We start from the raw sequence: 14787 nt of genomic DNA, 5'->3' as shown, positions 1-14787 counted from the left end.
GTGTCGGAGGATAATGCGTTGTATCCGGAGGTTGGTAGGGTGGTGTGTGAGAACGAGGGGGATCCTCTTGGGGCGGTTGTGGCGGGGGCGGGGTGTGAGGGATGTGTCGCGGGAAATGCGGGAGACGCGGTCAAGGGCGTTCTCAATCACCGTGGGGGGGAAGTTGCGGTCCTTAAAGAACTTGGACATCTGGGATGTGCGGGAGTGGAATGTCTTATCGTGGGAGCAGATGCGGCGGAGGCGGAGGAATTGGGAATAGGGGATGGAGTTTTTGCAGGAGGGTGGGTGGGAGGAGGTGTATTCTAGGTAGCTGTGGGAGTCGGTGGGCTTGAAATGGACATCAGTTACAAGCTGGTTGCCTGAGATGGAGACTGAGAGGTCCAGGAAGGTGAGGGATGTGTTGGAGATGGCCCAGGTGAACTGAAGGTTGGGGTGGAAGGTGTTGGTGAAGTGGATGAACTGTTCGAGCTCCTCTGGGGAGCAAGAGGCGGCGCCGATACAGTCATCAATGTACCGGAGGAAGAGGTGGGGTTTGGGGCCTGTGTAGGTGCGGAAGATGGACTGTTCCACGTAACCTACAAAGAGGCAGGCATAGCTGGGGCCCATGCGGGTGCCCATGGCCACCCCCTTAGTCTGTAGGAAGTGGGAGGAGTCAAAAGAGAAGTTGTTGAGTGTGAGGACGAGTTCCGCTAGGCGGATGAGAGTGTCGGTGGAGGGGGCCTGGTCGGGCCTGCGGGACAGGAAGAAGCGGAGGGCCTTGAGTCTGGTTTTACATGTGACTCCAAACCCACTGAAATGTGGTCAGCTTTGAACTGCCTCTGAAATGCTCTAACAAGACATTCAGTTCAAAGATAGTTAGTGACGGACAATGAATGCTGGCCTTCCAGTGGCCCCCACGTTCCTTGTAAGAATAAAGACAAAGTAGCTGCTTGGGACTTTCACATATTTTTCCTGATTAGCCCTGGAGAAGGAGCACACAGTGTCCACCTCTCCACTTTTCACCTCTTACGTCTCTCTGTCACTTGTGATATTACGAGATATGCTTTTGCTGAATAACACTCCCCATGAAGCACATTGGCTCCATTTAATTCATTTAAAGCCTTCCATAATCACAAATTACTTTTGTTCTTGGGATCTCGTTGTTTGAAAATGTGTTTATTCGCCTGACATATTGCCACAATTGTAACACTTGAAAAGTATGCTGAGTGCTTTGAGGTCTTTCCAAGACAAGACATAATATAACCGTTTCATTATAACGGAATTGTTCTCTAGTTTGAAACAAAACATGATTAATAATGAAAAAGGAGGGAAAAAAAGCGTGGGTTTCATGCTGCAGTTAAAATACCCACAAGTTCTCACTTGACCAGGGTTTTGTTAAAAAAAATTATTCGCAGGGCGTCAAGACAGCATTTATTGCCAATCCCTAACGACCCCGGAGGAAGATAGACTGCCTTGTTGAGTCCGTAGGACCTGCTAAACGATTACAAAACAACTAGCTTCAGCGGAAAACCCTCACCCCTTCCTGATTGTAACATCACATTTATGACTCCCCTCCCTCCCAAAAGGTCAAAGTGACTGGGGACTGGGAGACTGAGCCTGTTCTGCGTGAATCTTTTTACTGGTTTTATGAAACTGTCAATCAGAGTGGTTCCACCCGCCCTAGCCCCGGGAGGTATAAAAGAAGCGGCGGCGAGCTCTAAAGTATCAGTAAGTTTTGCAGCTTCCCGCCCCCTTAATATCGGTCACTTTTTAAACTCTCACGTGGAGACATGGCAACTGAGGAGCTAGCGAAGAAACTCCAGCGCCGGCTGATGCTGCAGATATCGGCAGAGGATGCCAACGGCGAAATAGTCGAAAGCAACAATTATTTCGATATTGGCAGAGGTACGGAGGATAACCCGATCAGAAGGAATGCAGGCACCGAGCTCTCCGTTATACTGTCCAGGAGGCTGGACATCAATGAAGGAACAAAGGAGCCGAAACAGATTAAAGTGTTTAACCCTTACACTGAATTCAAGGAATTCACCAGGAAACAGATCAAAGAGATGGAGAAGATGTTCAAGCTGTGAGTATGGGTGATCCTGTGAATTTTTATCTGATTTCTACATCCAGTTCTGGTCTCAGTCCTTTCCTCTCTATATAGTGAGAGCTGAAACTTCCTGGTTCATAACCTGTTCAAATTCTTCTGAGCGGTTGTTATATTTCTGCAGCTGGGAATGTTGGTGGATTGAACATTGCGGATTTTTTTTAGTGCTGCTAAATGATAACTTCTTCAAAGGAGATTGCGGCTGGGCTCAGCGATCAGAGTATTCTGCTTTCGCAGGGAGACTGCACCGGGCAGTGCAGCCTCCAGTGGTCTGTGTAACTGTGCTCAAACCCTCCAGTAGTACGGAGAGATCACACTATTCTGATTCCCTGCCGTACAGTCTGTACGTGTCACTCGATAGTGCCTTCTGGGCCGAGCGGATTGTAAGCACCTGCACCTTTTCTGGGCAGGGATCAGGCAACGATTTGGCTCAGGGTGGTACATAGTGTCCGGAATTTTATCCGTTGCATACCCGTGATTTCTGGCCCAGAAAGCACTTTTGATCGGCTTTCTGCTCTATTTTTATCTATTATTAGCCTCGTTCCGGATGATTGGCAAGGTGTTTGAGCCCGTTTTGTGGTGCTTGCCCTTGGTTGCATTGAATTTCGCAAACGTTGAGTGATGGAGAGCTGAATTGTGAGTTTCCTTTGAAAACTACGAAGCTAAGCCTTCTCCCTCCCTGTGACATTCCCATTTTTAACACTCCCTCCGTGGCGCTACATTTGCTGATTCAGTGCAAGTAATCTAAAGTAGATCATAACAGTAACGATTTTTTAAAAAGCTAGTCTTCCTGCACATCAGCGTTTACGATGGACGCACGTCAGCCTAGTCTCTGTAGACTTGTTAATGCTGATCAAACTTCATGTGATTCCATATTCCTGGGCACCATTTCAACTTTGCAGCCCACATACGATAAAGTGAACAATATATTCAAGGTTGGAACAGGCGCTTAAAGCAGGGTCTTAAAAGCCTGCCTTCTCCTCCAAATCTTGGTTATTCTAAGATATAGCATTTGGCCTCTGTCTGACAAACGTATCCATTGCATGCTGGAGTATGAATGTCTCTGCTTATGCAGAAAAGTTGAAAGGAGATTTGATTGTGTTTGAAACCAAGTCAGTTTCCTACTCCCAATTGATGGCAAGGTTGATAACCTCAGGCTGAGATTTAAGCTGCTTGATCAGCGACCAGAGGCAACATGAGGGACTCTGGGTGGAATCTTATAAGGGGCAGTCAGAACCATCGTGCTCCTCACACAGGAAATGAGGGGCTGAATGTCAGGCAGGGATTTGAATACTAGTCTTGAATTTTTCTGCCCTTTTGGGGCTATTCTACCCCAAAAGAGAGCCAGAAATGAAACGAGATGAAAGTGGGTGTTTACGCAGTGCTGAGCGCGTGTTGGGTTTGGGGTGGCTGACAGTGAGTGAGGGAATTTGTGCAGGCAGTAATAAAATTGGTAGAGCATGAGTCTCGGTAGGAGATGGGTGCTGTGGAAGGGAATCTGGGGTGTCTGAGAGAAGATGGTGGCACTTGAGTTGGCAAAGCAGAGAAAGTAATGGACCTTTTTCCTACACTACTGTGCTTCACTTAAGGTAGCTGAGTCTGCACTTACTCAAACTCATTAGGCTGGCACTGTCTGGTGTTGTGGCCTCCATTGTTGGTCTTGGAGGAAGGTGTGCTGTATTTGCATTACACCATTGAGCAGGATCACCAACCACTGTGGGGTGCCAGTCTGTTATGTCATGTTTTTCCATAAAGTATGCTGGTGAATTCTGAGATATTTGCTGAGTGATGATGTTCGAGGCATGGTGGATGGTAGTATTGGGCTGGAATCAGGTATGACTGGGTGGTGTAGGAGTTAATAATATGAATATTGTGAGAAAAATGTGCCAAATGTCATGGCAGATATTTCTCCCAATAATTTGGACTTGGTCAAAAGAAATTTAAAATTTGGATTGTTATTTTACACCAGGAGAAGTAAGGAATGGGAATCCACTATCTCTTATAGGAGGTGGTACAAATTCACTACTATTGTTCAAAAGGGAAGGCAGGGGCGGGGGCGGGTTAGCAGAGATTTTGGGAAAGATTGGAAGTCACTCAATTGCTGCAAAAAGAATTGTGCTGTCTTGATTGTCCAATATATTGCTAAAGTAATCGATACTGTAGTAATGATATTACGGGTGATCCTGAGTTGAGTTCAAAAATCAACAAAATGGTGGTGTTTACATGCATTAGTTAAATAAATAAAGACTTTTCATAGAAGCTAGCATTAATTTCCATGTATTTAGTAGATTATCACAAAACTATCTTCAATAGTTTTTTCAGTGAAAGTAATCTGAGATATATTTTTGGTCTGGTACGGGTATGCATTATATACACAGATTATGTATAAAACTCTAAACCCACAGCAATGTAGTTTACTGTTATATCCTGTCCAGAACAGCCCAGCAATGTTGTATTCAAGTAGCTAGTTCCTCATTCATCACTTGCTCAATAACCATTAAAAATGGTCAATAAGTGCTGGTCCTGCTAATGATGTCTACATTCCAGCACTGAATGTAAAAAGAAGGATGCTGTCTTTTTAATGTGCCTGATTCATCTGACTGCATTCTTCAGAGTTTTTTTTAATTCATCTGTAGGATGTGGGCATTGCTGGCTGGCCAGCATTTATTGCCCATTCCTAGTTGCCCTTGAGAAGGTGGTGGTAACTTGTTTACCTCATTGAACTGCTGCAGTCTGCCTGCAGTGGGTTGACCCCCGATGCCATTAGGGAAGGAATTCCAGAATTTTGACCTAGTAACCGTGAAGATACAGCAATATACTTCCAAGTCAGGATGGTCAGTGTCTTGGAGGGGAACTTGAAAGTGGTGGTGTTCCCATGTAGCAGTTGGTCTTAGCCTTTTAGATGAAAGTGGTCAAGAGTTTGGAAGTTGCTGTCATGATCTTTGGAAAATATCTGAAATGCATCTTGTAGATAGTACACACTGCTGACACTGAGCATCGGTGGTGGAAGGAAAAGATGCTTGTGAATGGAGGCCAAATCCTATGGGGAGGTGATGATTTTGTGGCATTATTGCTAGACTACCAATCCAGAAATTCAGCTAATGTCTTGGAGACCAGGTTCAAATCCTGCTGTAGCAGATGGTGCAATTTGAATTCAGTAAAAGAAACCTGGAATTAAGAATCTACTAATGACCATGAAATCATTGTTGATTGTCAGGAAAAATCCATCTGTTTCACTAATGTCCTTCAAGAAAGGAAATCTGCCATCGTTACTAAATCTGACTGCAGACAAGTGTGCTTGACTCTCGGTTGCCTGCTGAAATAACCTAGTGAGTCATTCAATTCTACCTGTTCCTAAAAAGTCTCAAAGAAATGCATATTTCCAAAAAAGGTTTTTGCTGGGGGCAGGTTGGGAGGAGGCACAGTGCAGCAGGAGCAACATAGAAGGAAAAGGCCAATCATTTTGTTTGATCAAATTAAAAACCTCCAATAACATTGTCTGCTTTTAATGAAATAACTAATGTTCCAGTTCTGAAGAAACACTTCCTATTTTGAATCCAACTAAATATCCAAGGAACAACTGTCTAGCCAGTAGGTAATTAACAGTAAATTTGTACATTTACAGCAGATATATATGAATCACTGAAACATTAGCAACCTGCTTATTCTTTCTGCAGCTGAGCTGTTAGGGTTGGATGTGTTCACATCCAGTGGTTTTGGTGCTGGGAAGTGATACAATCAAATTGATTTAACATCTTGTGATTCTTGATTTAACCACATAAGAAATCTCCATTTACATTACTTCAATGAGAAATGATTATACAGTGTTAGACCCTCTCCTATTGGTGCAGGTTTTCAGTATTTGATTCTGTGGATTTTTGTCATCAAATCATAGCTTGATGTGTTCTCCCTCGTCTGTGGAGGTTTCCAGTTTTCTCCACTTTTCCCCATGACCCCACCGCTACCACCACCACTACCAGCCCCTAAGTCTATTATTAAATTCTCATGTCTATGTCCAGCCTTGTAAGTTTGTCATCATTTTGAGGATATCATGACTTCTGCATTGAAATGTCCCAGCATCAGGATTTTGATCTTCATTTCTGTTCTCTAAGTCCCCTTAGCCTGGATATCTTCCGTGGCCACATCACTGAAGCCAACTCTCTCCCCAAATTCCACTTGCTCTATCTCTAGAATGATTTCTCCCAAGCCATCTATACAATGCTTCATTTTTAAAATCCCACTCTAACTCTTAGCCTGCCATTCTGCAGGCAATCTTTGCTCAACCCCATCTCTGCCTTTCTTGTCATTGAGAACATATGTTCCTGGTTTGTCTTCAAAAATTATCAATAGGATCTTAAACTCTTCACTCTCAGCAGCAGGCAAGAGGAGCTCATGGTTCTTTGCCACCTAAGATTGAGACCACTCATCCAAGTCTCATTCTCACTTATTTCCACTTATTTTGTTGCTGAGATGCTTCTGTTCCCTTGATGTGTTTATTTTGTATTAAGCTGCTAACCTTTGCAAATAGGTCCTTTATTTCCTTTGGTATCCTCCTCTCCATTTTAAAACAAAATTACTCTTTTTCAATGGAAACTTATCTTTCATCGCCACCCTTGCAGATTATTGCCCTGTGTCCAATCCCACTCTTTCTTTCTTCATATTTTAGCCATCCAAATCCATGACATTTTAAATTTCCAACTCTTATTAGAATGTCACTTCTGGTTCTGATCATGCTTTGAGACTGCGCAGGTCAAGCAGAAGTCACAAAAGTTTCTGTGATGCTGACTTTATCCCTGCTTGACCTCCACAGTGTTTGACATGGCCAATATCTCCCTGCAATATCTTGCCTCCACTCGTCCAGCTCAGTGGAGCTATCCTGCTTAATTTCATTCTTCCTATTTCAATTGTATTGAAAGGATCACTAGCAGTGCCTTATTTTCCTCACTGTTCTTCCACAGTTTAAGATCTAACTGTGCTTTCTCCTCATCTACATGTTGCCATTTGGCAACATAATTTTCAGACAAGAAGTTAATTTCCTTGTGTAAAAATGACACTGGCTCTACACTTCTACACTTCTTCTTTGACTTCTCAACTATCCTGACTGCATGTCTATTATCCAATGGTACCACGAACCACAAATGTTTTCAGTGTAAGTGTAATTCCAAGAACTGGTAAAATTAATAGCTTTGACGCGATTGCAAATTTGAAAGTGCAGTGGCTTTAATGTAACTTAGTTTGGAATTCCAACAGGATAATCTTGATACTTGTGAAATTTATTTCATTTTATCTAATTTGGTTGTCTTCCACAAGATGTCTTTTTGCATCACAAAATTTCTTATCAGCATCTCTCTTGGAGGTTGAAGTCAGTGATTTATCTAAATGTGCCTCATTGTTCTAGCCTTCACACGTCATGTCTGCTAAATTGTAATCTTGTTACCTACAAGTAATCGTGAATTGAGCATCTGTACTTCAGCAACATAACTTGGTGTCTTTTCCATACTAAACCAATAGGCATTTATAGGTTCACAAATATCAAATGTTAACAAGCAGGGATCTTCTTTTCAAGCGACCAAAATTCTTCAGGTTCTTTTTAGCTTTCCTACTAGAGGGAGCGTAGCTTCTTCTGAGTTTTTCTTACAAGGAAAATCACAGTTCTCAACTTGTATTTAGCACATGAAATACACTCTTGTATTGTATCCCCAGCACCCTCTGTAAACATTCCATCAGCACAAGAAAATCAGTTTGAAGGTGAATTGTTTCCATTTGAGTGCAAAGCCTTTGTCCCTGCATCACAATGTCCTTGTGCTTGAAATGCATTGGGTGACCTATAAATATCACACAAAGAGCCTCCGTTTTGAAACCAGTTAGTTACACATGCTTCTTTCTTTCACCCTATTCGCTGTGATCCTCTGCAAAGCTTCCCGGATTTATGTAATTTCACATATGGATACGATGACTTAAAGCGTGATCAGTTCCTGATTTTTGATTGAAAACATATGTGTTATTGATGTTAGCTATAGATTTTATTTTTCTTGTACGTAGATGACTAAACTAATGAATTAATAAGAGATTTGGGCTGCATTCTGAAGCATTATCCCATGCAAAACTTCTTGTAATAATTGTTCCAACAATTTTTTTAGACCTGGTTTCGATTATTAGTGTATTCTTTCTATCTTATTGCAGTATTACTAATTTCACCAAGCTCTTATCGATAAAATGAGAAAAATATTGCGGCATGCCAAATCAATGGGGACAGGACAACTTTGAAAACCAGTACTTTATTTCTGAATTAATTGACTCCTTGTGCTGTGCAAAAACAGTTCAATCAAAACATTATTCTATAAGAGAAATCAGTGCTTTGCAGTCTCAGTTATGGGAATTTGAATTGTACACAGTTCAGGCCTGTCATTTTTACCTGTAACTTGATATTCAGCTGCCTTGTGACAATCCACAGCAAACACATTGTAAGCCTCATGTGAAAGGAAAAAATGTTGAAAATACACTGTATTCCAAAAAATTGGATGTTCTGTTAATCATATAAATATTAATCTGTGGAATACATTAGCTTTCTCTAGATCTAAAGCAGATAGGGAGCAACTATTCCTGCTAGTTAAAAAGTAATGAGAGCATGGATTTAAGGGGATATGCAAATAGAGCAAGGGTGATGTGAGAAGCTTTTTTGTACAGCACATAGTTAGGGTATGGAATGGACTGTCTGGAAATAGGGCAGAGGCAGGTTCAGTTGAGGCTTTCAAGAGGACATTGGATGTTTATTGAGATAGAAATGGTGGGCAGGGGTATGGGGAAAAGGCAGGCGATTGACATGATGTAATAAAACAATTGGAGCAAGTATGATGGGCCAAATAGACACCTTCTGCTCCTTAATGATTCTATGACCTGACTTTGAAATGTTTTTGCTGAATTGAGATAGACTGCCTTGTTTAGTCAAGTCAAGACATGACCTTCTTGGGAGGGGAACATGGCATTGCCATATTTGTGATGGTAAAGGATGAAACCTGTGTTTTTAAAATTTTTGAAGACTTCTGTTATAAAGTATACAATTGTTTGGTAATGAGGCTTGTTGTACTATGCCTCGAGGTCAGGTTAAGGGAAAATTCTGTTTTCGATCTGAAAATTGATCAGACATACATACAAATACTTGCAGCGTCATATAACCCATCTTGAGATTCAACAAATCTTTCGCTGCCAGTTTTGTGACCCCAGTATCTTTGGATTTTTTTTAGGATTTTAATTTGAAATTGGTAGTTATACTGATTCATCTTGTGTTTAGTTCTTTCTTCAGTAGTTATGTAATGTACAGCAAGGTCAGTGGACAGGAATGGGAACAAACAATCCAAATGTAATTCAAGCTTGTATGATGATGATGTGTGTGCTTTGGCTCATGTTAATTATATCTCTGGAATCAGGTGTCCAGCCCTCCTGTTTACTAGGCTGCCACTCTTTGTGGCATCTAGTTCATGACCCTTCCCTCCCAACCTGTCAGACAGCTGTGTGTTGATACCTTTGCTTCCTACTGGCTGAATGTCACAAGACCAGAGGAGCAGCAAGGGCATGTGGACGTTGATGTGAAACTGCTGATCCCAGAAAACATTGAGGAACTGTAGAATGGATTATAAAAGTTGGAGAACTTTAAAGCCCCTTTGAGTCTCCATTGCAGTGGAGGGAAGCAATCAAGGTGAATCAAAGGTCTCTCTTCCTCAAAGGTGTTCAGGTGAGAGAAAGGCAAGTGGAATTGTCCCAACTACAGAAAAGCTTGCAGAAATTGTCCTGCTGCAAATGATAGAGGATGGTGTCACAGAGGAGAAGAACCAGCAAGCCTCACAGAAAATATGCATGTGTGAAGGTTCCTTTCAATTGTGGTAAGCACCTAATTATCAGATATGAGGTCCTTTCAGCATTGCTGCATGTGGAGCAAATCTCAACCTTGACCCTGCATCACAGTGGTCACCTGAGGCATCTTCTAAATTATCTGGAGTCAGGTGTTATGTGTCTGCAGCGATACCATGTTTTAAATCTGTGGATAGAGGGACAAAGAATAAATCCAATGTCTCCCAATATGTGTACCCTAGAACTTCATGGGAAGCTAGGGAAGTGATTGCTGGGCCCTTTACTGAGATATTTGTATAATCAATAACCACGAGTGAGAAGCCAGTAGACTAGAGGTTTACTAATGTCATGCCATCACGTAAGGAAAAGCCAGGGACCAGTGAGCCTGGCATCAATGGTGGACAAGTTGTGGAGGAGATTTTTGAGGGACAGGATTTAAATGTATTTGGAAAGGCAGGACTGACTAGGGATAGTGAACATGTCTTGGTGCATGGGAAATTGTGTCTCACTAACTTGAGATTTTTTTTGAAGTGACAAAGAGGATTGGAGAGGGCAAAGCGGTAGATGGACTTCAGTAAGGTGTTCGACAAGGTTCGATCACATGGAATAGAGGGATAACTAGCTATTTGCACGCATAACTGGCTCAAAGATAGGAGACAGAGGGTGGTGGTGGAGGGTTGCTTTTCAGACAGGAGGCTTGTGACCAACAAGTATGCCATAAGGATTGGTGTTGGGTCCACTGCTTTTTGATATTTATATGAATGATTTGGATGTGAACGTAGGAGGAGTGTTTTGTAAGTTTGCAGTTGACACTAAAATTGGAGGTGTAGTTGACAATGAAGAAAGTTACCTCAGAGTACCACAGGACCTTGATCAGATGGGCAAAGGAATGGCAGATGGAGTACAAGTTAGATAAACGTGAGGTGCTGCATTTTGGACAGGTAAATCAGGGTAGGACTTTCCTGGGAAGTGTTGACGAATGAAAAAAACCTTGAAATGCAACTTCATAGTTGTTGAAAGTGGAGTTGCTGGTAAATGAGGTAGTGAAGAAGTCTGTTTCATTTTTGAAGAAGGATCTGGGCGGGAAATGTTAGCCTTCCTGCTCTTCTGATTCTGCTTGGCCTGCTGTGTTCGTCCAGCTGTACACCTTGTTATTCCAGTGAAGAAGGCATTTGATATGCTTCCCTTTATTGGTCAGTGCATGGAGTATAGGAGTTGGGAGGTTGTGTTGCTGCTCATAGGACATTGGTTAGGCCACTTTTGGAATGCTACATTGTTCTGTATCGCTGCTGTAGGAGAGATGTAATGAAACTTGAAAGAGTTCAGAAAAGATTTATAAGGATGTTGCCAGGGTTGGAGGGTTTGTGTTATAGGGAGAGGTTGAACAGGCTGGGGCTATTTTTCCTTGAGCATCAGAGACTGAGAGGTGACCTTATAGAAGTTTATAAAATCATGAGAGGCATGGATAGGGTGAATGTCAAGGTTTCTTTTCCAGGGTGGGGGAGGACAGGTTTAAGTTGAGAGGGGAAAGATATTAAAGGGACTTGAGAGGCAATGTTTTCACACAGATAATGGTTCAATTATGGAATGAACTGCCAGAGGAGCCTGATACAATTACAACATTTAAAAGGCTTCTAGGTGGATATGTGAACAGGAAGGGGTTAGAGGAATATGGGGCAAATGCTGGCAAATGGGACTAGATTAATTTAGGATATCTGGTCGGCATGGACAAGTTGGACCAAAGGGTCTGTTTCTGTGCTGTACATCTGACCTACATCCTGATGTACATCTTTGTGGCTGTGTTTCTCTGTATGTAGACATTTGGTACAGGAAAACCAATTGTCACCACATATTGAGGGTGTCTCTGAAAACTGCCAAATGAATTTGAAAGAATGCCATCAGCAAAAATTTCAAACAGACACCAAGACATAGCTTGGCTTGTAGTGAGAAGAGAATGTTGTATCAGATCATTCATATACGCTTCAGCTCTCTGTGCCATTGTTCCCTGGGATGGTTACGGTGGTGAATGGACAGTTGTATATGTACTCTAGAATGTGCCGTTGCAAAATAGGTCTGGAGAGAGATGAAGTTTTTTTTGTGAAATGCAAGTCTCTGCTCTGCAGGCTGTTCTCGGGGTGGGGTGGGGGGGAGCATATTGACACAAACATCAACTGTGGCTGGAAGTCGACCAACTTGATGAAAGGTGCTTCTTAGCCTTCCAGTGTTAAGAGTTGTCTTGATTTGAGTGTTGCAGACTGGCACATTCCAATGTCCAGGCCCAAAGGCTGAGGGATGCACTAAAGCTTAGGGCAGTGGCCTCAAAGGCACAGTGGGAAAGGCCAGTATTCAAGGCCTTTCAATCACTTTTCAATTACCTAATCTAAGGGGTGAGACCATCTCCAGGAGCAAAGTATGGAGATAACTTAACCCTCCCTGACGTAGCATAATTTTTTTTATTGGAAGTAGCTTGCTCCCTAGGCGTGTATAGGCTTGATGGAACAAGAAGTACTGCTTCCAAAAATGGTATAAGTCAGATTTTTCTTTTCATTTCTGCATCTTGGACTCCAACTCCTTAATTCAGATCCTAAGTTGCTTGAGCTCCAAACACTATTTAATTTGGTGATTTTAAGCCACTCATCTGGATGTCCAGCAGGGACACCACATCACTGAAATATTTTTGTTTAATTACTAAGCAAATCAGTATCTCATCATTGCGCTTTACATTTGAAGTACCCCCACTTTTGACTACAGCTTCATATATGCCATCGTGCAGCTTGAGGATTAGGTGTCCACATGTTACTCTATATTTGAGGGTGTTTCTGTTTTGTCCTTGGGCTTTGGCATCCCTAAATTGGCCCTCTCCTGTAGTAAGGTTCTTTCAATCTATTCAGTTTTATAGACTTGGATTTGTATATTTTTGAGTTACTGGCTAGTTTCATGCTTAAAATCCCACTTCATTACATCGCTCTCTGATCTGCTTTTCTCTCATTCCTGCGCTGATGTCTCCAAGTAACATCATCTGTTACAACAGCATCATTTGCATACTCCATTATCCTGTAGATGTTGGTGTCAGTGTTGCCTAATTTTTAAGTTGAGAGGTATAATGTGTTCAACCTTTTACCACCTTCATACTCATAAAGATCATCAAATTCTGCATGCTGTAATGCTGGATGCAATATGCTGCTGGGTAAAACAACAGATTAAATGCATTCCAAGGAGAATTTTGGATCTCCACAATGCCAGTGAGTGGGGCTGTGCCTCTCAAAGGGCTTTTAACATTAATTATAGTTACAGCTATCCAAGCTATCATATTCCCTTAATGTTGGCTTCAGTTTTTTTTGTGGTGTGCCCGGGCTGCAAGTTACTGATAGGGGTTTTGATAGAACAAGAAATATTGATTCCAAAAACAGGTATGAGTGAGATCTTCTATTTTATTAGAAATTTTAAGAAAACAAATTTGGGAAGAATGATGCTAAACACTATTTACTTAAATTTGAGGCATTTACCCTTCGGTTATCAAGAGCATCCATAAATATTCGATGATTTCCACCAGGCCAAAGTCAGATTTGCCACTGGGAAAGTAGGCTGTATTTCTGTTTCCAGTTTGATCAATAATACCTGGAGTCTAGCCCAACAATTCCTGAAATAGATTTGGAGTTAAAACACTGACCACCTGTAATTAGTAACTTTACTAATATGTAAAGATCCTAAAATCCCATGTTGACAGACAGCTATTTATTTCCTCAACTGACTGCTGCACCTTTTTATACAATTTTACAGAAACCTAGTTCCAAACGTGTGTGTTTAACGAGCTGGGATCACTTAGCACAATCGGTATATCTGTGTTCATGTTCCAGTCAATCCTGAGCTCATCATTCCCCTCTTAATCTGTCAGACCCAGCTAGTTGCTTATCCCCTGTTTTCTTGTCCAATTTCCCTTTTAAACGTATCTATTTTATTCACTTCAATCACTCCTGGTGATAGCAAGTTTCACCATTTTTCTGTGTACTCTTTGGGTGACAAGATTTCTCCTGAATTCCCAGCTGGGATTTTGTGATTATTACCTTCTATTGATGGCCTGTAGTTATGGTCTTCCCAACAAGAGAAATTTGTTCTCCTTTAAATCCTAATCAAAAGCTTTTATTTTGTAAACCTCTGGTCACTCCAGCCTTGTTATTCCCAAGAGAAAACGGACACAACCTAATATATGCCCTGCATTTCTGGTATCATCCTTGAATGTTATTTGCATCCATTGCAATGCCTTTCTGCACTTACTATAATATAGTTTATGGTGATTTTGAGCTTCACACACTACCTCATCCTGGTCTAAACTCTAATACCTGGCAGAAGAGGTGTGTGTGTGTGTGTGTGTCTGTTGTGTGTGTGTGTGTGTGTGTGTGTGTGTGTGTGTGTGTGTGTGTGTGTGTGTGTGTGTGTGTGCAAGTAGAGGGGGATTGGCCTTCCTGCTATAGGAAGGATGTTGTGAAACTTGAAAGGGGTCAAAAGATTTACAAGGATGTTGCCAGGGTTGGAGGGTTTGAACTACAGCAAGAGGCTGAATAGGTTGGGGCTATTTTTCCCTGGAGTGTCAGAGGCTGAGAGGTGGCCTTTTATAGAGGTTTATAAAATCATGAGGGGTGTGGATAAGGTGAATAGCCAAAGTCTTTTCCCCGGGGTGGGGAATCCAAAACTAGAGGGCATAGGTTTAAAGTAAGATTTAAACCGGGCCTAGAGGGTGTTGCGTGTATAAGTAGAAAGTAGTGGAGGTAGGTACAATTACAACATTTAAAAGGCATGTGGATGGGTATATGAATAGGAAGGGTTTAGAGGGATATGGACCAAATGCTAGGACT

At 41.9% G+C, this 14787-nt stretch overlaps 1 protein-coding gene across 1 annotated transcript in view; it reads left to right on the top strand.

Annotated features, from left to right (window-relative positions):
- Nucleotides 1–1520: 1520 nt before the first annotated feature.
- Nucleotides 1521–14787, top strand: part of efhd1 (EF-hand domain family, member D1) — a 111544-nt gene continuing 98277 nt past the window's right edge. The window contains exon 1 of the mRNA XM_048542911.2: nt 1521–2065. Coding sequence (XP_048398868.1) covers nt 1770–2065 — 296 coding nt within the window. The 5' untranslated portion in view covers nt 1521–1769. The remainder of the gene's footprint in view (nt 2066–14787) is intronic.

This window comes from Stegostoma tigrinum, chromosome 14 (genome assembly GCF_030684315.1).
Source record: "Stegostoma tigrinum isolate sSteTig4 chromosome 14, sSteTig4.hap1, whole genome shotgun sequence".
Classification (NCBI taxonomy): domain Eukaryota; kingdom Metazoa; phylum Chordata; class Chondrichthyes; order Orectolobiformes; family Stegostomatidae; genus Stegostoma; species Stegostoma tigrinum.
The sequence above is the reverse complement of the archived record's forward strand: the minus strand, read 5'-3'. Positions and strand labels throughout refer to the sequence as shown.